This window comes from Rana temporaria, chromosome 4, assembly GCF_905171775.1.
Source record: "Rana temporaria chromosome 4, aRanTem1.1, whole genome shotgun sequence".
In the NCBI taxonomy this organism is placed as follows: Eukaryota; Metazoa; Chordata; class Amphibia; order Anura; family Ranidae; genus Rana; species Rana temporaria.
Genome location: NC_053492.1, coordinates 87,775,818 through 87,797,910, shown reverse-complemented (window position 1 = coordinate 87,797,910; position 22,093 = coordinate 87,775,818). Strand labels below are relative to the sequence as shown.

The window sequence follows — 22,093 nt, the reverse complement described above, 5'->3', positions numbered from 1 at the left end:
GCTTTATTACTGTATATTTGCAGTGTGAGATCATCTAAAGCACTGTGCCTCTGATTGCTAGTCTAAGGCCTTGTACACACGATAGGTTAATCAGAGGACAACGTTCTGATGGACCGTTTTCATCGGTCAAAACCGATCTTGTGTGGGCCCCATAGGTTATTTTACCATTGGTTAAAAAAAGCCAACTTGCTTTAAATTTAACTGATGGATTCCTAACCGATGGGAAAAAACGATCGTTGGTAGGCACAACCATCGGTTAAAATTCCACGCATGCTCAGAATCAAGTTGATGCATGCTTGGAAGCATTGAACTTCGTTTTTTTTCAGAGTGTCGTCGTGTTTTACGTCACTGTGTTCTGACACGATCGTTTTTTTAACCGATGGTGTGTAGGCGCGATGGACCATCAATCAGCTTCATCGGTTAGCCGATGAAATCGGTCCGTTCTCATCGGATGGACTGATCGTGTGTACGCGGCATTAGATTTGGAATGAGGTATGGTGTTTCTACCACTGTGCTGCTTACCGTTCTCCTTGCTCAAGTGAAAATTGCAGTGCAATTATTTTCCTGTGACCTGGATTCTGTGGGTCTCTGCTTTCTGCAGTTTTGCTGCTTCTAGAATACCCCCCCCCCCCAATCAGTCACATCACTCTATAGATCAGAGGTGACCTGGGGGCAGCTCTGACATGAGGAGGCAAAGCTCTACCTTTACCAGAAGTTACCTCCACACGGAGACGAAATGCAGAACAAGGCGTGATAAGTCAGTAATAGGGGAAAGATCAGCTGCTGGAACCCTGGAAGCAGTAGTAGTGACTAAACCTTTGTCTGCTTGCCTTTTTGGGCACAGCTTTCACAGTTCCAATCCTCTTTTTATGACCGTAGTAATCAGCAGTTGAAAAAAAAAACTTCCCCTGCAAGGCAATGTCATAATGTGCTAGTTTGCATTGCATACTAGCACATTATGAGAGACTTGCCTTAAAACAAAGCCCTCCAGCAGCAAACTGTCACCACTGAAAGGGCTTCCATCTTCAGCCGAGTAAGTGGCCTCTGGGGACATGAGTGGCCGGGGGTGTGATGACGTCACTCCCATGCATGCGGGAACCGCCGTTTACGGCACAGGCTCTGAAGTTCTGGCACGCTATGCCTCACCTTCAGAGTGCATACGCTGGTGATGTTACTGGCTGCATGCACTCTGGATATCTCCTAAACAGTGTAAGTTTAAGAGATATTCAGAGTATCTACAGGTAAGTCTTATTATAGGCTTACCTGTAGGCATAAGTGGTAAAACAGAGTTTACTACCACTTTAAATAGTGGTTAGCTCACCCCTATTCTCCTGGCAGCCTGATGAAATGGCTCTTAGCCCCTGAGTTAATTAAAATAACACAATTCATGCATGGTGACACAATGTATCCAAATAATATGTGCGCAAGGTGCAGCACTGGCAAAAAAAAGATACTAGACATAATAGTTACATGTAAACAAAGCACTGCACCATAAATAATGTTACAATTAACCCCTTCAGTGCATTTGACAGCACTGGCACTGGAGTCAACTACAATAAAGTGAGAAATTAAGGAAATATATCATATAAAATAAATACAGTAAAATCTTAGTTTGAGAGTAACTTGGTTTGAGAGCGTTTTGCAAGACAAGCAAAATGGTTTAATATATTTTACCTTTGGTATACAAGCGATGTCTTGATATAAGAGTAGCGTCATGTCACAACTGAGTATAAAAAAGAAGAGAGGAGCCTCTAAGTGTAGCAATATGGTTACATGTAATGAAGGTACAACATTTAGCAACTTATTGCTACACTTAGAGGTGCCTCTCTTCTTTTTTTATACCCTGTAAAAAAAAATGCTTTGATATACAAGTGCTTTGGATTACAAGCATGTTTCTGGAACGAATTATTCTCGCAATCCAAGGATTTACTGTATAAAGATAACGGTTTAACAATAAATGGGCCTTCTGGTGTTTTACGTGTCATGTGACCTTTTCAAACTCTGCACATGGTAGATATTCAGCCTCCTATTTTATGACATCTGTGACAGCAACCAGGACTCACATCATTGCTGAGTAGTACGAGGATTTAAGGAGTCCGAGCATTTCAGGGATCATTTCCCTTTGTCTGGCAATTCACTGAAAAATAAAAGTACAGAATAATATAAATGATGTGACTGCTTTGTGCATTGGCTGGACTCGAGGTAGGGTAATTTCTGTATTGGGAAAGTGTAAGAATTGCAGTCTTCATACACCCACTGAACTACAAAGAAGGAAATCAGTTTCCTCATCTCACTGTGGTAGGTAATTTCTTCCATGAGGTCTCACCGAGGCAGGGATGGGACATCATCAATGTTCCATGGATGTCACCTTATTGGTAGGTATCCAAAGGCTGCCTGGCAAATGAATAGTGAATAAGTCCCTCCAAACTTATTATTCTTTTAGGACAGAATTATTTGCAATAAAATCTCAATTCCGTGTCTGCTGCACTACCACTACCCCGTGCAAAATCTTCCTGGTCTTAAGACCTCATTACAAAAGTGTTCTAGAAAGCTTGTGTACAGTGATGGACCGGACCATTTATTGTTCTTCTCAGTTATACTTTGTGTGGTCATGCTGAATGTTTAACTAAGGCTGGGTTCACACCATTGCGAATTTGATGCGGGTTTTCGCATCCAATTTTGCAATAGCAGGAGATTTTGACCTGCTGTCTACTGAGTTGGTTCGCATATCTCTGCTGTGGCTCTGGTGCGAATTTGCACAGGAGCCCTGTGCGTCTTTTGGTCCGTTTCTGGTTCGAATTCAGACAAAAATCCAGGCTGAAATTGGACCTGAAACGGTGAACCAGAGTGCACCGGACCCCTGCTGGGAGCCGCATGCGGTAATCGTGTGAACCCAACCTGAAAGCAAAAATGAAAATGTCTTAATGGTTTCATCCCATAAAGCCGTTTTTGTACTATAAAATACTGAGACTAGGATGGATCCCAGAGCTGACATTTTGGATGATTTACTAAAAGTAGAGAGTAAAAAATCTGGTGCAGCTCTGCATAGACACCAATCGGCTTCCATGATTTTTTTTTTCAACTCTTTAGGCCCCCTTCACACTAACAGACCGATACGGTCCGCCTGTCAGTTTTTGATACAGACTCTGCTGACATCTGATCCTGTCTGCTGAACATTCCCCATTTGTCTGGCGGATCAGATGGCAGTCGAGTGTGAACAGACAATCGGTCTGTTTACATCTGACCACTCATAAAGGAGAGCAGGGGGCACCTGTGTCCATTCTGCATAAGCAAAGCAGACGTGACTCAGCTATCCGCCTTCTCAGTGGGGATCAGCGAACAGACTCCCCATTGAGCAGGCGGACACCATTGGAGCCCGCCCCCTGTGCAAGGGGTCTAATTGAACAAGCTCATGCTAGAAGCTGATTGGCTACAATACACAGCTGCACCATATTTTTCACTCTCCAGTTTTAGTAAATCAGCCCCTTTTTCTTAGTATTTAGTTACTGCCCATTTTGTCTATGTAGAGGTGCTTCCTGTGCTCTGATTACCTCTGTCTCCTTTTATAAATGTCAGGGCTTCAGCCGGTGTTTGACTTCAGAAATTGGTATGAAACGATGGATCTGTGCATGAAAGAAGTACAGCAGAAACTGGATGAGGAACAAGCCAGGTAGTTACATGTTGTGTTGTCTCTGATGTACCTGGCATCTGTATCTAAAGACTATTAGAATGCCTGTTTATTATGATTATGCTTCTTTTGTCGCCTTTATATGATTTCCTGGCATTGTCATACCCCCATTTTTTCCCCAGTTCTACTGTTCCGCAGAAAATATCTGCCTATCATTGAACAGCCTTATGAAGTAAATGTTTATCTCTCCTTAGATCTTTCTTTCAAAGGTGGTAATTCTCTTGTCTTCACTTTACGTTGCCTTGGTTTTTGTGCCCTTCTTTTTAATCTGTTTTCCTTTTTTCTTGCAGATTTTCTTGGAAAAGTGAGAGAGTCATCGATCATGGGCAAAAAGTGAAATCCGTGATTGCGAAAAGAAAACGTAAGCACATTGTTTACTTTTTTTTTACCTGGAGTTTTTTTATTCTTTTAAGGCTGGGCTATCTATGCCCGGAAGTGGGAGCAAAATACCTGTATTACACAGGTATCTGCTCCCCCCTCCCCCAGAAAGGTGTCAAACGTGACACCGGGGGGGGGGGGGTTCGAAAAGCAGAAGTTCAATTTTTGGGTGGAACTCCGCTTTAAAGACCAGGACTATTCTGACATTTCTCTCCTACACTTGAAAATCTTTTTTTTTTTTGCTATTAAATTTCTTGGAACTCCAAACATTATATATTTTTAGCAGAAGCCTTAGATAAAAAAAATGGTGATCACTGCATTTGTTTCTGTCAGATGGTATTTGCGCAGGGGTTTAACAAACGCAAACTTTTGTAAAGTTTGTAGCAATACCTCACATGAGCTGTGCAAACACCACTAACCTATGCATTCGCAAACCTACACATGTTTTCGCCTCTGGGGAACGGTGGTGCTTTAACCGCTTGCCGACCAGCTGCTGTAGTTATATTGTGGCAGGTTGGTTCAGCTGCGCAAATCGCTGTAGGTGTACATCAGTCCCTTTTAATGGCTATAGTAGGCGCTATGTCTGCAGGCCACCTGTGATTGCTCCACAGAGAGCCAGAACGGGCAATCTGTCAATGTAAACAAACAGATCCTGATTCTGACAGGGGGAGTAGAGAGAGATGAGAGTTCCAAGTGATCAGGAACCTGCGATCTCGCGCTACTCAGTCAGTCCATTCCCCCCACAGTTAGAAGTGCCTCCCTAGGGAACATATAACCCCCTGGTGTTAACCCCTTTCCTGACAATGTCATTTATAGACTGATCAGTGGCTATTTTTTAACTCTGATCACTGTAATGTTGTCACTGGTGTCAAAATTGTGTCTGATCTGTCCGCTGCAAAAGTCGCAGTCCAGCTAAAAATCGGCATTAGTATTAAAAAAAAAGAAAATTCAATCAATATTCGCTTATCGCAATTTTTTTTTTTTTTTTTTTCTTTTACCAAAAATATGTAGAAGAATACATATTGGCTTAAACTGATGAAGAATTGTTTTTTTTATTTATTATAGCAAAAGGTAAAAAAAAAATATATTTTTTGAAAATTGTCACTCTTTTTTTGTTTATAGAGCAAAAAATAAAAACCGCAGAGGTGATCAAATACCACCAAAAGAAAGCTCTATTTGTGGGGGGAAAAAAGAACTTAAATTTTGTTTGGGTACAGTGTCGCACGATCGCGCAATTGTCAGTTAAAGCAACGTAGTGCCATATCGAAAAAAATGGCTTGGTCATTAAGGGGGTAAATCCTTCCGGGACTGAAGTGGTTAAAAAATTATTTTTATTTTTTGTTTTCGGGGGGAAAAAAAAGAATTTACACTGCAACTTTAACCTTTTTTTTCCCCACTCAATGTAATCATTGATAAAAAATAAAGCATGACATGTCCTCCTTATGCAGACATATGGGGTCTGATCAGAGGCGTTGCTAGGGGGGTGCGGTCCGCACCCGGGTGACACCCGCTAGAGGGGTGACACCATCCCGATTTTTTTTTTTTTTTTTTAGCTGACATCTGGGGGGGCGGAGACGCGACCCCCCCCCCCCCCCCCCCCGTGACTGCAGCGATGAGCGCCGCGGTACAAGAGGAGGGGGGGTTTCGGGGTGACACCGCAGCACCATCCATCCCCTCCTCTCACAGCCACGGGCTGTTAGCGGTGCTCGGCAGTCGGCACACAGGCATAGCCCCCTCCTCTCTGTTTGTGTGTACAGAGGGGGAGGGGCCGAGGGGACCTTCTGTCCATATGCCGCGGCGCTGCGATGATCTGAGGTACTGAATGGGGAGGGGGGTGTTTGCACCTGGGGGGATTTCACTGAAGGGGGGGGGGTGTTTGCACTGAGGGGGGGTTGTACTAAGGGGGTGTTTGCACTGAGGGGGTTTTCACTAAGGGGGGTTTGTGCTAAGGGGGGGTTTGCACTGGGGGGTTGCACTGAGGGGGTTTGCACTGAGGGGGGGGGGGGTATTTGCACTGAGGGGGGTTGCACTAAGGGGGGGGGGGTGTCTGCACTGAAGGGGGTCTGTGTAACATGCAGGGGTGCAGGCGGCTGTGTAATGTAAAAGGGGTGCAGTGATGCAGGGTGCTGTGTATTGTAAAAGGGTGCAGGGGGCTATGAGATGTAAAGGGGGCCAGTGATGCAGGGTGCTGTGTAATGTAAAGGGGTCCAGTGATGCAGGGTGCTGTGTAATGTAAAGGGGTCTAGTGATGCAGGGTGCTGTGTAATGTAAAGGGGTGCAGGGTGCTGTGTAATGTAAAGGGGTCCAGAGTGCTGTGTAATGTAAAGGGGTGCAGAGGGCTGTGTAATGTAAAAGGGTCCAGAGGTGAAGGGGGCTGTGAGATGTAAAGGGGTCCAGTGATGCAGGGTGCTGTGCAATGTAAAGTGGTCCAGAGGTGCAGTTGTGGAGAGGGGTACACAGTAGTAACAAAAAGATATTGAAGGATGCAGAGGTATGCAGGGGGCACAGTGGGGTGTTTTTACATTTTAACGTGGGGGGTGCCAGATATTGGATCTGCCCCGGGTGCCAAATAAAGAAGAAGGGATAGAACGAACAAGAAAGATGGATAGGGAGAGAGAGAAAAGGGGAAGAAAGGAGAACAGAGAGCAAGCAGTAGGGTAAAAAATATTTGAAAATTTTTATTTGGGGGGGGGGTGACACCATATTTTACCGCACCAGGTGACACCAACCCTAGTGACGCCACTGGGTCTGATTTCATGTTTACATTTGCCCTAACCGGAAGTGATGAAATACTTGTCACTTCTCGTCTCTTAGACCCAAATCGGCCGTATGACAAGCCAGCAGAACTGCTGGCTTCAGTGCTAGGCTCTCGATCGTACGGGGGAGCACAGGCCACTCTGTTTGCACATCATGAACTTCTTATCTGGGAGCATACACTGATCAACTATAACAATATGACCACTGACGGGTAACGTAAATAACATTGATTATCTCATTACAGTGGTATCTGAAAGTGGGTTGGATATATTGGGTAGTAAGCGAACATGTTGAAGTGCAGAAAAAAAATGATTAAGCCTAATGATTTGAGCAACTTTGACAAGTGCCAGATTGTAATTGTCTAGACAACTGGATCAGAGCAACTCCAAAACTGCTCTTGTCTGATGTTCCCAGTCTGCAGTGGTCAGGACCTACCAAAATGGTCCAAGCAATTTAAAACTGGAGAACCAACGACAGGGTCATTAATGCACGTTGGGAGTGAAGGCTGGCTTGTGTAGAAGAGCTACTGTAGCTCAAATTGCTAAAAAAGTTGATGCTGCTACCGATAGGATCAGAACACACAGTGCATCACAGTTTGGGGCTCTGTAGCCGGAGACCGGTCAGGGTGCCCATGCTGACCAGCGTCCACAGCCAAAAGTACCTAATACGGGCACATGAACATCAGAATTAGACCACAGAGCAGTGGAAAAAGGTGGTGTGATTGGACGAATTCAAAAATAGTATAAGAAACGCAGCCACGAGTTTGAGGTGTTGACTTGGCCTCCAAATTCTCCAGATCATAGAGCATTTGCGGCATGTGCTGGAAAAACAAGTCCTCAAAACTTACAGGACTTAAATGATCTTATACTACAGCATACCTTCATATGTCTTGTGGAGTCCACTTCTTGATGGGTTATGGTAGGTTGCTCATAATGTTATGGCTGATCAGTGAATAGTTTATAGCCTGTCCTGGGCCTGCTCGTCTGCCCCTTGCTTCACCTTCCTACATAACCTTTTATGTGGCTGCCTGGGAAGGAGCGAAAGGGGAACGGGGAATACTATAGAGTGTAACTTGAGTGACTTCTCTGATGCTGCTGATATCACATCCAAGATCACAGTCCCAGCAGCAGTCACTGGACTTTTTGATGTGTACATAAGGGAGGATTTTACCAGTGAATAACATGTGTCAATTTTCACATGTTATCCTATAGGAAGACTGGTGTTGAAATAAGTGTCCCAGTGACAGTCTACTTTAAAGTACAACTAAAGGCAAAACTTTTTATCTTAGTTTTGGAGTGGAGAGGGATTAGAACATCTGTCAGTTCTTATTGCTACTCCTGTCCCGTTAGGGAGATTCATCCTCTCTATTTGTCCTGTTTACCATTATCATCAAAAGTAAAAACAAAATCCCACATTTTGGGTTGTTCCATAAAAGTAATAAAGGGGAAATCTTTCAATGGGGAAACTAGTTCTGGTGACCAGAAAGTGAAGGTAAACCCCCCCCGGACACAGATGGCAAAAAATAAACTGACAGGGGTTATGATCCTCACGTACTTTGTCCAAAATGGGAAAAAATACGTTTTGCCTATAGTTCTACTTTAAGATCCTTAGACCAGCCAGAAGGCACCCAGGCACTCTAATATGCACACCCCAACTTTTAGCTTATGAAGCCTTTGTTTAGGTCCAATCATTCTTTAACTTCCTGATTGTTTCATGACCGTTGGCTTCACTAACCAATAGTGAGGTGTGAGTTGAGGCCAAACGTTGGGCAAGGCAACTGAAGCCACTGTTTTTAAAGGGGTTGGAAAAGGTTAGTTTTTTATTTTCTAAATAGGTTCCTTTAAGCTAGTGCATTGCTGGTTCACTTACCTTTTCCTTAGATTTCCCTTCTAAATGTTTTTTTCTTTGTCTGAATTTCTCAATTTCTGTTCCTCCTCAGTAAGCTTGACCCCATCATCCGAGCCGTTCTGGCTGGGGGTTAGTCGTCATTCTCGCCCTGTCCCTTGGGACTACATCCCTGCGGGGAGAACACAGCATCTCCCCGCAGAGATGAAGTGAACCAAAGCTTAAAGGAACCTATTTAGAAAATAAAAAACGAACCTCTACAACCCTTTTTATTTCACAACCCAATAGTAACCTTTTTTCACAATGTCATAGGTTCCCCCAATATGACTAAAATATGGACCAGTGATGTTGACTAAATATAGACATGTGTCTATATAAGGGCACTGAAGTCGCCATCATCCTGCCTCTTTATGTAGGTGTGTTGTGGGGAATGACCCACAGCCAAGTGAACTAGAAAATAGTGTGAAATGGAAGTTTGGAGGCCCGAGCTTGTCTATATTTGTAAGTAGGGATAGGCTCAAGCGTGTTTTGGATGGTAGTCCCAACCCACCTGAGCAGTCCCGCCAGGAAGCCCTCACTGCACACTGCCAATTATAGGCAGTGAGGCATTTACTGGCCCGCAGCTGCACATGCACACGCTGCCTATATTTGGCGGTGTGCAGTGATGGCTTCCTTGGCGGGACTGCTCAGGTTTGTTGGGACTAAGATCCAAAACACACTTGAACCCATCCCTATTTGTAAGTAAGCAGTTTTAAGCAAGAATCTGCATACAGTATGTTACTATACAGAGTGCGTGTTTTTACTGCCCCTAAAAGTATCCCCTTTTGCTGCTGAAGCTATGGCCAGGGGTGTACACATGCTATGGCAGGAATTATACCCCATCTTCAAATGAATGGGGCTGTGCTGCAACCACCCTGCAACCATGCAATTGCATGCAGATGTCTGGTATTTAGGGGGTTAAAATTGGTGGTGAAGAGGAAATGCAATACCCCTGTTTTTGTCAAGTTCTCCAACCTGTCAAACTCCAACTGCTTAGCTTCCGGTTTATCTAAAACCAGCAGTAATTGGAGTTTTTGACAAATTTGTGGTTGGAAACGGCACTGGCAACCGAATAGAGTCCGGTGCAGGATATTATGAGCAGAGATTCTTACTCTGCTCTGATACTAGCAAACAAAATCCGAGGCGGCGACAACTTTGTCCTTGTTAGCTGCTGTGCTGTCAAAACGGCTCGGTCTTCCTGTACCGGACTCTATTTGGTTGTCGGTGTTATGTCCAACCACCAATTCGTCAAAATCTCTGATTACAAAGGTTTTAAATAAATAAATCAGAAATTATGTGGTTGGCGTTTCTGATGGGTTGGAGATATTGACAGAACACCTCCTCACTGCCTGTCTATTGCTTTCTGAAGAATGATCCAAATGTGAATCACACTTCAAACGGCAAAGCACGAGTAAACGAGCCCTTAATCACTTAGATTACAATAGTGCACAGCTTCACAGCTAAAAAATAAGGGTGCCAATTCCTGCAAGCTTTAGGTGTTCATTCTGTCACATACCCTTAAAAAAAATTCCTCCTTTGTTAATTTTTTATAAGCCAGGGAATGTTTTCTCTGTAAATGCTCACTGACCAGTAATTTGCCTCCTGTGAGTGACTTTTATAGCTTTATAATATCGAATGCTGCCATGTGGATGGGGCTAAGTGGGGTAGAATGACCATGTAGAGTTGCAAAGCTGTAGCTTATGTTCTTATAGTTTAATTTGTGTGGAAGTTTTGGCACATTTGTATTGTTTCATAAAAGTAACAGGGATGCCCCATTACTATATAGAACTTTATTCTGCATGTTGTTGTTACTTCCAGTGTGTAGTGTTTGGCATACAGGTAATTGTTCGCACATCCTGACTATCCATCTGGAACGTACAGATAACTACCAACCTGTAACGATTAGCCCATGTTCTCATGAATGCCATCTTTTGTTTTATGTCCGCACAGAAATGACAAAGAACCTGCTAAAGCAGTTCAGCCGGCTGGCTGGCACTACACCTGATGCTGGGAATCAAGGCCCATCAACTTTCTTGTTTAACTGGGAAGAGCAAAACACAGGCAAGATCTCCTTTCACGGACACAGCCTGGAGGGAATTACGCAACTTGGCGGCAACCTGCTCTCGGGCCTGAGGACGTATTACTGGTTCAGCTGCCTGAAAAAATGCAAAAGCCAGTAAGCTTTTTATACAATACACGTCTATTAATTACTATAATTGCCTAAATAATACTGAAGCACATTGTCATTCACTACACATATACAGTGATTTGAATAAGTATTCATACCCCTTGACATTTTGCACATTTTGTCATGTTACAACCAAAAACATAAATGTATTTTATTGGGATTTTATGTGATAGACCAACACAAAGTGGCACATAATTGTGAAGTTGAAGGAAAATGATAAATGGTTTTCAATTTTTTTTTGCAAATAAATATGTGAAAAGTGTGGCGTGCATTTGTATTCAGCCCCCTTGAGTCAATGTAGAGAGAGAAAATAACCGCTCAGTAGTCTTCAAAGAACCTCCTCACTGGAACCAAACCATGGGTGCCGGCAATGCAATAGTGATGCAAAAATACAAAGGAAACTTGGACAGCGGTACTCCAAAAATCTTCTTTTAATTAAAATCAATCACAAAGTAAACATGCCACAGCAAAAAAAATGGAACAAAAGCTAACATTTCGCACTGTAGCTTCAGTGCTTAGTCATAGCTAAGTCAGTGCTTGAGTCAATACTTTGTAGAACCAATTTTCACTGCATCTAGAGAGACATTTTTGCCCATCCTTCTTTGAAAAATAGCTCAAGCTCTGTCAGATTGGATGGAGAGCGTCTGTGAACAGCAATTTTCAAGTTTTGCCACAGATTCTTAATTGGATTTGGGTTTGGACTGTGACTGGGCCATTCTAACAAATGATCTAAACCATTCCATTGTAACTTTGGCTGTATGTTTAGGGTCGTTGTCCTACTGGAAGGTGAACCTCCTCCCCAGACTCGAGTCTTTTGCAGACTCTAATGCCACGTTCACACGATGATTCATCCGATGAAAACGGACCGATAGATTTTTTCATCAGATATCCGATGAAGCTGACTTTCATCAGTCTTTCCTACACACCATCAGTTAAAAATCTGCTCGTGTCAGAATGCGGTGATGTAAAACACTACGACATGCTGAGAAAAATGAAGTTCAATGCTTCCGAGCATGCGTCGACTTGATTCTGAGCATGCGTGGATTTTTAACCGATGGACGATCGTTTTTTGTCTCTCGTTTTTTTAACCATCAGATAATTTTCAAACAGGTTCTGAGTTTTTTCACCAATGGGGGGGAGGCAAACATTGGGGCCCACACACGATCGGTCCGTCCGATTTAAAACGGTCCATCGGACCGTTTTCATCAGACGAACCGATCGCGTGTACGCGGCATCACAGGTTTTCTTCTAAGATTGCCCTGTATTTGGCCGCATCTATCTTCCCATCAACTCTGACCAGCCTCCCTATCCCTGCTGAAGAAAAACATCCCCACACCATGATGCTGCCACCACCATGTTTCACGGTGGGGATGGTGTATTCAGGGTGATGTGCAGTGTTAGTTTTCCGCCACACATAGCATTTTGCTTTTAGGCCAAAAAGTTAAATTCTGATCTCGTTTGACCAGAGCACCTTCTTCCACATGTTTGTTGTGTCCCCACATGACTTCTCTGAAACAGCAAATGCGACTTTTTATGGATTTCTTTCAACAATGGCTTTCTTTTTTTTTCTTACCACTATTCCATAAAGGACAGATTTGTGGAGTGCACGACTAATGGTTGTCCTTTTGGACAGATTCTCCCACCTGAGATGTGGATCTCTGCAGCTCCTCCAGAGTTACTATAGGCCTCTTGGCTGCTTCTCTGATTAATGTTCTCCTTGCCCAGCCTGTCAGTTTAGGTGGACGGCCATGTCTTTAGTTGGTTTGCAGTTGTGCCATACTCTTTCCATTTTTGGATGATGGATTAAACAGTGCTCCGTGAGATGTTCTTCGGAATTATTTTTTTTTTTTTTATAACCTACCCCTGCGTTAAACTTCTCTACAACTTTATCCCTGACCTGTCTGGTGTGTTCCTTGGCCTTCACACTGTTTGTTCACTAAGGCCCAGTTCACACTACCATGACTTGGGATCCGACTTGTGAGACCCCAAGTCGCGTGACATGTAAAATCCCATTTTAGTCAATGAAAACTGTGTTAATTAGCACTACTGATGTTGCTCCGAATTTAGAATGGATTCCTGTACTACTTCAAGGCAACTTGTAGCCAATTTGTGCCCATAGACTTTAATGGAAGTTGCCTCCAGGTCAGATCCTCATTCTAATTGACGTGATTTGGATCCAATATTCCAGGAAGATTACACAGGAATTCACTGAAGTTGCTTCAAAGTCGTGCTGAAGTCCCGCAACTTTCAGGTCGCGGCAGTGTGAACCAAGCCTAAACTACTCTAACCAACCTCTGAGGGCTTCACAGAACGTATTTATACTGAGATAAAATTACACACAGGTGGACTCTGTTTACTAATTAGGTGATTTCTGAAGGCAATTGGTTTTGTTAGAGATATCAGAGTAAAGGGGGCTGAATACAAATGCACGCCACACTTTTCAGATATTTATTTGTAAAAAAAATTGAAAACATTTTATCATTTTCCTTCCACTTCACAATTATGTGCCACTTTGTGTTGGTCTATCGCATAACATCCCAATAAAATACATTTACGTTTTTAGTTTGTAACATGACAAAATGTGGCAAATTTCAAGGGGGTATGAATACTTTTTCAAGGCACTGTATTAAGATAGCTGGTAGACACTGGCTAGAGTGGTCATCAGTACTACTAAAATAGCCCAGTAACCTGTGGAACACCTTAGCAGTGTATGGAATGTATGGTATAAAATTGAACTGTTGACAAATTTAGGAAACTATTTATTTGAAATCTACATGGAAAATGTTGTTTTTTCTTTTTTATCTGGAGTTCCTTAAAGTACAAGTTCCCTCTAAAAAACAGCCCTCTTCCCCAGGATACACACAGTTTTCCAGACCAGTAATTTTTGTGTGCTCCCGCTCACGAACATCCCATGAACTTAAAGGGGCTGTAGTCTGACAAGTACAACTTAAAGTGTTTGTTACCCCAGCATTTCATATTCCTATTCCTATTCATATATGTGCCTGTTGTATCATGTACTTGTATGGAAAAGTATGTTCTATTTATATTGCTCCCTTTGTGTGAAATGTTTTTTGTTTTTCTGCCAGTCCCTCTGCTTTCCTATTAGAAACTGACCACACTAAGCAGGAGAGAACACCGTGGTCAGATCTCTAGCTGTGCTGGGAACTCTCCTCCAATGATCAGACCTTTCCTGACATGCCACCCCTGCACAGCCATTCACTGGAGAGGTCAGTGTGCTGGTGCTTCTCCTCCCCCAGCTCTTATGCAGCTGAGAACAGAGATCATGTGATTAATTTTAAAGGGAAAAAAAAGTGTCTTTTTTTTATCTATACACAATTTGTTTGCCTTTTTACCGTATTTATCGGCGTATAACACGCACCCTAACTTTAAGAGGGAAGATTCAGGAAAAAAAACTTTCCACCGCCCCCTGTGTATAACACGCAGGCACAGTTTACCCTCTATTTTCAGGGTAAAAAAGTGAGTGTTATACGCCAATAAATACAGTAATTTGTTTTAAACTTAATTGGGTTGTTTTACAACATGATCATGTACAACTACTTAAGGTCTTTGGGACAATAGTGCGCAGGCAGTCCAGCACTTGATTTTTACTGGCCTGGCCACAGACAGTAAGGGAGGCACCAGCTATCGGAGGAGGTAAGATTTAGACCAGGGGTCTCCAAACTTTTCAAACAAAGGGCCAGTTTATTGTTCTTCAGCCGGGCCGGATTGTGGCCAGCGGGGTAGAAAATGCCCCGGGCCCAGCATTGGTGAGAATAAATATGGCCTCATAGTTTGCGATCAGTAGGATAAGGAGTCAAGCCCCTATTAGTAGGAGTAATTGTATCTCATCATTGGTATCAGTGGAAGAAAAAGTGCCCCCTTGTTGGAGTCAATGGGAAGAATAGTGCCTCATATCAGTGGGAGGAATAAAGCCCTGAGGGCCGGATAAAGGCTAGCAAAGGGCCACATCTGGCCCGCGGGCCGCAGTTTGGAGACCCCTGATTTAGACCTACTTAGTTGGAGGAAGGTGCTGGAGGAACTTGGGGGGGGGGGGGGGGGACAATTATTTGATCCCCTGCAGATTTTGTAAGTTTGCCCACTTACAAAGTAACGAAGGGTCTGTAATTTTTTTAAATTATAGGTGATAAAATGATAGAGACAGAATATCAACCAAAAAATGCAGTTCAGTGAGTAAAATAATTATTTGATCCCCAAGCAAAACACGACTTGGTACTTGGTGGAGAAACCATTGTTGGCAAGCACAGAGGTCAGATGTTTTCTGTATTTGGTGTCCAGGTATACACACATCTCGGGAGGGATTTTGGTCCACTCTTTTTTACAGATCTTCTCCAAATCCCTATGGTTTCTTGGCTGTCGCTTGACAACCTGGAGTTTCAGATCCCTTTTCTATGGGATTAAGGTCTGAAGGCTGACTAGGCCACTCCATGATCTTAATGTGCTTCTTCTTGAGCCACGCCTTTGTTACCTTCAAGGTATGTTATGGGTCATTGTCATGGTGAAAGACCCATCCACGACCCATCTTCAGTGTTCTGGCTGAGGCAAGAAGGTTCTCAAGATTTTACAATACATGACCCGTCCATTGGCCCCTCAATGCGGCAAAGTCGGTCAATTTTGGTCCCATCTGACCACAGCACTTTCTCCCAATCCTTCTCTGAATCATTTAGATGTTCATTGGCAAACTTCAGAAGGGCCTGTACATGTGTCTTCTTGAGTAGAGGGACATTGTAGGCACTGCAGGATTTTAATCCATGGTGGCATATTGTGTTACCAATGGTTTGTTTGGTGACTGTGGTCTCAACTGCCTTGAGATCATTCACAAGCTCCTCCTTTGTAGTTCTTGGCTGATCTCTCAATTTTCTCATCATCCTTACCCCATGAGGAAAAATCTTGCATGGAGTTCTAGTCCGAGGGGGATTGATGGTTATTTTGTTCTTACAGTTGCGAATAATCGCTCCAACAGTTGTCTCATTCTCATCAAGCTCCTAGCTGATGGTCTTGTAGGTCTCTCCAGCCTTGCTCAGGTCTACAATCTTGTCCTTGACGTCCTTTGAAAGCTCTTTGGTCTTGCCCATGATTGTGAGGTTTGAATGGAAGAAAAAGTTTCTGTGGACAGGTGTCTTATACACATAACAAGTTGTCATTAGGAGCACCTTCTTAAATTGACAGGACTAATCTGTGTACCACATAAGCACATACTGTAGCCAGAATATGGGAGCCAGAATGATTGCTGGTTTGCAGGGGATCAAATACCTTTTTTACTCACTGAACTGCAACTCAATTTATAACATTTGTATTGTGTTTCGTCTGGATTTTTGGTTTATATTATGTGTCTATAATTTAAATTGCACCTATGATAAAAATTATAGACCCTTAATTTTTTTTGTAAGTGGGCAAACTTACAGAATCTGCAGGGGATCAAATAATAATTTTTCCCACTGTATTTGTGAATCTGCACAAGAATGTAAAAGCCAGCATTCAACATATTTTGTCCTGCACAATACAGAGTGCATTTGGCCCCAGTCAACTATGACCTTTCAGCATTTTCTTTGCATTCTATTTTGACAGTGTGATCAATCGACAGACAGTTGTCATTATTTTTTTTACGAGAGTATTTTTCATCTCATCTGATGATGATTTTTCAACTCTGCAGATTTTAACCATATCAGGTTGTTTGCCCAGCCTCATTATCAAAGGCTATATCTAAATCTTGCGGTAGCTTGTTTGCTTACTTAATGTTACAATGTCACACCCTTAAATGAAATATGGGCAGCCTAAAAAAAGATGATTTAGGTCTCTATCAATTGGGTGGGTTCTGAGGCCTATATGCTGTGAACAGGCTGTTTTATTCAGTGTGTCTAGACTCCGGGTGCTTCATTCATTCAGCCCATTCAAGCTTATTAGGATGCAGCAGCTGTCACAGCTGCTCATGCTATAGTGACATGCATGTGGATGCAAGGTGAACAGCTTTGAATGTATGCTGTCTGCTTTCAGGGCCACTCACCCGCACTTGCATGCCTGACACATTAGGAAAAGCGGCTGTGTCTGTGCAGCTGCTGCATCCTAATAAGATGGAATGGGCTGAATGCACGCACATTGGTTTACAAACCCTTTAAGACAATTGGTAGGCATATTTCCTCAGCTGGCAGAGTCTGGGCCCCAGAGGAGTGGTCTGCGCACCCAGTGGCGTATCTAGGGTATGGCAGTCATGGCAAGTGCCATGGGCGCCATATGAAAGGGGCGCTGTTGAGTGGCTAGGCAGCAAGGCATTTATCAGGGTCTCTTCTTCCCTCCTCCCGAGCATAGGCAGGATCTCCTTTTCGGCACCTTTGCTAATGGGCAATGGCAGCACTATCCCTGCTGCGTTTAGACACAGCCCTCCCCTGTTCTCCCAGGCTCTCCCATTCCATCTGGTTGGATTGGCAGCGCACAAAGAAGAAGGAACATCGGTTTCTCTCTCTCCTCTGTGAAAACTGAGGCCCTAAGTGATGGAGATTTCTTCACTTCCAGTATTGGTTCTGCATTTACCTGGCCTTGGAGGGCAGAGGAGTTTCAAATGTTTTGACAGGGGACAGAGTTTCAGTGCTTGCCGTAGGTGCCATTTACGCTAGATACGCCTCTGCGCGCACCAGGAGGTGTTTCAGGACCTGTGTCACAGGTGCAAGGTGCTGGGGGGAACCTTGTGGTCTCCAGTCCCAACAACAAACTAGATAGGTTTATACCGAGGACCAGGAATCAGCAGTGGCTACTCCAGTGACTCCGGGGGATCGGTACACCTTGTCCTATGCCTTTCCTCTATGCCTGAACCATCTTTCTTATCTGCTCTGCAGGACTGAGATGAAGAGCATTATGGTGATCCTCATTGGTTCAGATTGGTCAATGCGGATGTTGTACACCAAGGGCTAGATTCAGCATTGAATTACGCCAACGTATCTATAGATACGCCGCATAAATTCAAAGCTGCGCCGGCGTATCTTCTTTCTGTATTCAGAAAGCAAGATACGCCGGAATTAGGCTAAGATCCGACTGGCGTAAGTCTCTTACAACGTCGTATCTTAGGGTGCATACTTACGCTGGCCGCTAGGTGGCGCTTCGGTGTAGAATATGCGTTTTCGGTGTAGAATATGCAAATTGCCTAGATACGCCGATTCACAAACGTACGAGCGCCGGGCGGAATTTTTTTACGTTGTTTGCGTAAGGCTTTTCCGGCGTAACGTTGCTCCTGCTTCTATGAGGCGTACGCAATGTTAAGTATGGACGTCGTTCCCGCGTTGAATTTTTTATTTTTTAAGTCGTTTGCGAATAGGGCTGGACGTAATTTACGTTCACGTCGAAACCAATACGTCCATGCGGCGATATGTACACAGACGGCGCATTCACCGTTTGTAAAAAACGTCAATCACGTCGGGTCACCACCCATTTGCATAACACGCCCCCTCATACTCATTTGAATTAGGCGCGCTTACGCCGGCCCCATTTACGCTACGCCGCCATAACTTAGGAGGCAAGTGCTTTGTGAATACAGCACTTGCCTCTCTGATTTACGGCGGCATAGCGTAAATACAATACGCTACGCCGCCGTACAAATGCGCCGCCCTACCTGAATCTAGCCCCAACTGTGTAAGACTTCTCACAGATGTGCTGTGAGCTCTGCCAGATCGTCTGTGTTTGCAGTCCCATGGCTAGATTTATTACCCTGCTTTTCAGTCATGGCTCTAAGGTCATGGCTATAAACCCATGTTCTAAGGGTCAGTGGCATCTCTGCATCTGTGATTCATATGATGCTCAAGGTTAGTAAGTTCTCTTCCCACAAAGTCTACCATTGGTCATAGAAGGTGTACTTGGCTTAGTGCGAGTCTAAGGGCTTTTATCCCAGGGATTTTGTCTGGGGAATGGATACGCTCCTTTTTTTGTATTTGGGCCTGGTCCAATATTTGGTTCTTAATACTATCAAAGGCCAGGTCTCTACCTTTTTAAGATTTGGTTTCTGTTGGCATCTCTCTTTCTGATTTAACACCTTTGTGCAACGGGCCCTTATATGGTCCCAGTCCAATCATTTGACTTTTTGGGATTTGAATCTTAGATTGCATGTCAAAAGCCAGTTGATCAAAAGGATATTCCCCCTCCGTTGTTTAAATGGGGTTCAGGCTGCAGGTCTATCATTTAGCCACTGCTGCTTTCAGGAATACTTATTTTTTGTATTCCAGATGGGCCCAGGAAAGGCGCCCTGAATTTTTGTTCCACCGTTTCTAGGTATCTCAGACCATTGTTCTAAGGATCAAATTCCCTCTTTTATGTTGAGGCTCACTCCACTAGGGCAGTGAGCACTTGCTGGGCTTATTGGTATCCGGCTTCTTTATCACAGAGTTGCAAGGCTGCCATCTAAACATTTGATTGTTTTCTACATTCTAAAAGGTGTCTGTTTCTGCCTCTTCTCTTGTTGGCTTTGGGTTTAAGGTCCTTCAGGTGGCTTTTAGCTTCTAGAAGTGTCCAATTACTGTTTTACATTAGGCATGTCAGCGGTTGTTTACTGCGTTGCAAACCCCTCAGTTGGACTGTAGTTGGATGTCTGAAAAGTTAGACTTCCTGTGTCCCTGTATCCCTCAGTAGACCAGAAAGAAACTAGGTTTTCTGTACTTGCCAAATACGGTAATTTTTTATTTTGGAGTCTAGTGATGGGCACAGGTCCCATCCCTCTGAAGTTATTACGAAACGCGTAGGGCGGAGCGCCATGCTGATGTCACCTCATACGCCACTCGTGTTCCCAGAAAGGATGGGTTGTCTGATTGTGCACCGGCTGGCAAATCAGACTTCAGGCTGTTTTTAATGCGACTTTTGCAAGTGTGATACTTTGATTTTTTTAATGAATAAATGTAATAAGGTTTTACAATATTTGGGGCACTTCTATTTTATATGTACCACGCATACTCATCTGGTGGTCTGATTGGCTGTGAGGTGATCGTTGGATCTGTTGTATGTACCCGCTGCTCACTGGATTGACACTGCGCTTTCACTACACAGAATTCCCTGATTCTCTGTCATGGGGGATCATTCGGTAAGAAGTAATTTCTTCTGATTTGGTGGTGGCTTCAGCACAGCTCTTTTAAACAGAATTTGAAGTCTACATTATATATTTGAATGGACTTTTTCTTTATTGTACACCACGGGACACAGAGCCATTCATTACATAATGGGTTAAGGGTCACCAGCGGGTTATTGGACACTGGCACAACCAATTGAAGACAGTTCCTCTCCATATAACCCCTCCCATCAGGGAAGCACCTCAGTTTTTCCACCAGTGTCTAAAGGTGTTGGACGTGATAGGATGCTATAAGGAAAGCTCTGCCAAAGAAACCCTCTGGGGGTAAAAGAGCTATGCTTCAGGACCCATCCAAGACGCCAAAAGATTAAGCCAAAACTGGATGGGATCCGTGCCTCATGCACGAGGCGTCGCCTGTAATGTTTCTCTGCGGAGGACTGGGCTCTGAGGTCCAGCACTTTCGCTACTTCGCACGGGGGTTTAGTTAATTGAGTTACCACTGTTGGGGTTTATCATTTAACCCACTCTGCGGACTTCATACCAATTTATCCTAATTTATTTTACATTTTTATATCTTTTGCATCACTGCTTAGGATTGACTTCATTTGTTTTACACAGGTGGATCACATTTGTTTAATTTATTCTACATTCTTGATTCATCAATTTATTATATTTTTTTGATTTATTAATTTGAGTCACTTGGTTAGCGCAATTCTACTTTTTCCAATACCATGTGCTGGGCTGTAGTTTTTTATTGTTTTTGGTTTTTCTTTTTTGCTACTGACCAACCCTCCTTTATGGTGTAGTATAAACTGAAGGGTTAAAACTTGCTGTGTACCTAAATAGACCTCAAGATGAAAATTTACAGTAAGTACAAAAAATCCTATTTTTCAGGCTGCTCATTCTTCAACAAGCCAACGGGGTAACGTTAATGCAAGCTGAATACATCCACAGGGCAGCTACTGGCACTTTTATCCTTTTACACATACAGTGACAACGCTGAAAAATTACACTTTGCTACAATGTAAAGTATTGAGTGTACAGCTTGTATAACAGTATAAATTTGCTGTCCCAACAAAATAACGCAACACACAGCCAATCATTTCTAAACCGCTGGCAACCAAAGTGAGTACACCCCTAAGTGAAAATGTCCAAATTGTGCCCTATTGGCCATTTTTCCTCGCTGGTGTCATCGTGGAGGAGTGGAAGAGGACTCCAGTGGCACCCTGTGAAGCTCTGGTGAACTCCATGCCCAAGAGGGTTAAGGCAGTGCTAGAAAATAATGGTGGCCACACAAAATAGACACTTTGGGTCCAATTTGGACCTTTTCACTTAGGGGTGTACTCACTTTTGTTGCCAGTGGTTTAGACATTAATAGCTGTGTGTTGTTATTTTGAGGGGACAGCAAATTCACACTGTTATACAAGCTGTACCCCCCCTACTTTACATTGTATCAAAGTGTTATTTGTTCAGTGTTGTCACATGAAAACATAGAAGAAAATATTTACAAAAATGTGAGGGGTGTACTCACTTTTGTGAGATACTGTATAAAAAAGCATGGTGTCCTCAAATAAGTGCCTACGTTTTTTTTTTTTTTTTGTAAACTGTATTTGGAATCACATTATTGTGTATATTGCCAGCAAGTCCCATGTAAAGAATAATGACAAGAGTTTAACTGCGTCATTCATTAGGTCATTGATGGCTGTTTCACAACAGATGCAGTCCAGAAAGTCTTTTTCTGCATCAATTAACGCACAGTTAATAAGTTGTCTGGATTCCAGTGGCATAGTTCACACCAGCGCAGTGTGTTCCAAAAAAATAAAAAACAGAACATGCTGCATTTTTTTCTGCGCTGAACTGAACTTGAACGTGGTAAAATGCATCAAAAACGCACCGGAACTATTTCCAGCAAAAAATAAAATTCCAGGAAACCTAAGAAAAAAAACAAGCGGAGAAGAAACGCATTGAAAACGCATCCAAAGGCGCATGCAGAAATGCATCCAGAGTTAGTATTTGTGGTGTCAACCGGCCCTGATCAAGTGCTTAAATCTGTAACCACCTTAAGGCTGAGTTCACAGTAGTGCGAATTGGATGTGGTTTTCTCTGCATCCAATTCGCATGATGGGAGATTGTGACCGGC

The 22,093-nt window shown here is 43.3% G+C and overlaps 1 protein-coding gene across 2 annotated transcripts in view; it reads left to right on the top strand.

Moving 5' to 3' along the window:
* TAF1B (TATA-box binding protein associated factor, RNA polymerase I subunit B) overlaps positions 1-22,093 on the top strand; it is a 187,738-nt gene that overhangs the window by 127,715 nt on the left and 37,930 nt on the right. For both annotated transcript variants that reach the window (XM_040348618.1, XM_040348619.1), the window contains exons 12-14: positions 3,577-3,670; positions 3,979-4,049; positions 10,658-10,883. In XM_040348618.1, coding sequence (XP_040204552.1) covers positions 3,577-3,670; positions 3,979-4,049; positions 10,658-10,883 — 391 coding nt within the window. The remainder of the gene's footprint in view (positions 1-3,576; positions 3,671-3,978; positions 4,050-10,657; positions 10,884-22,093) is intronic.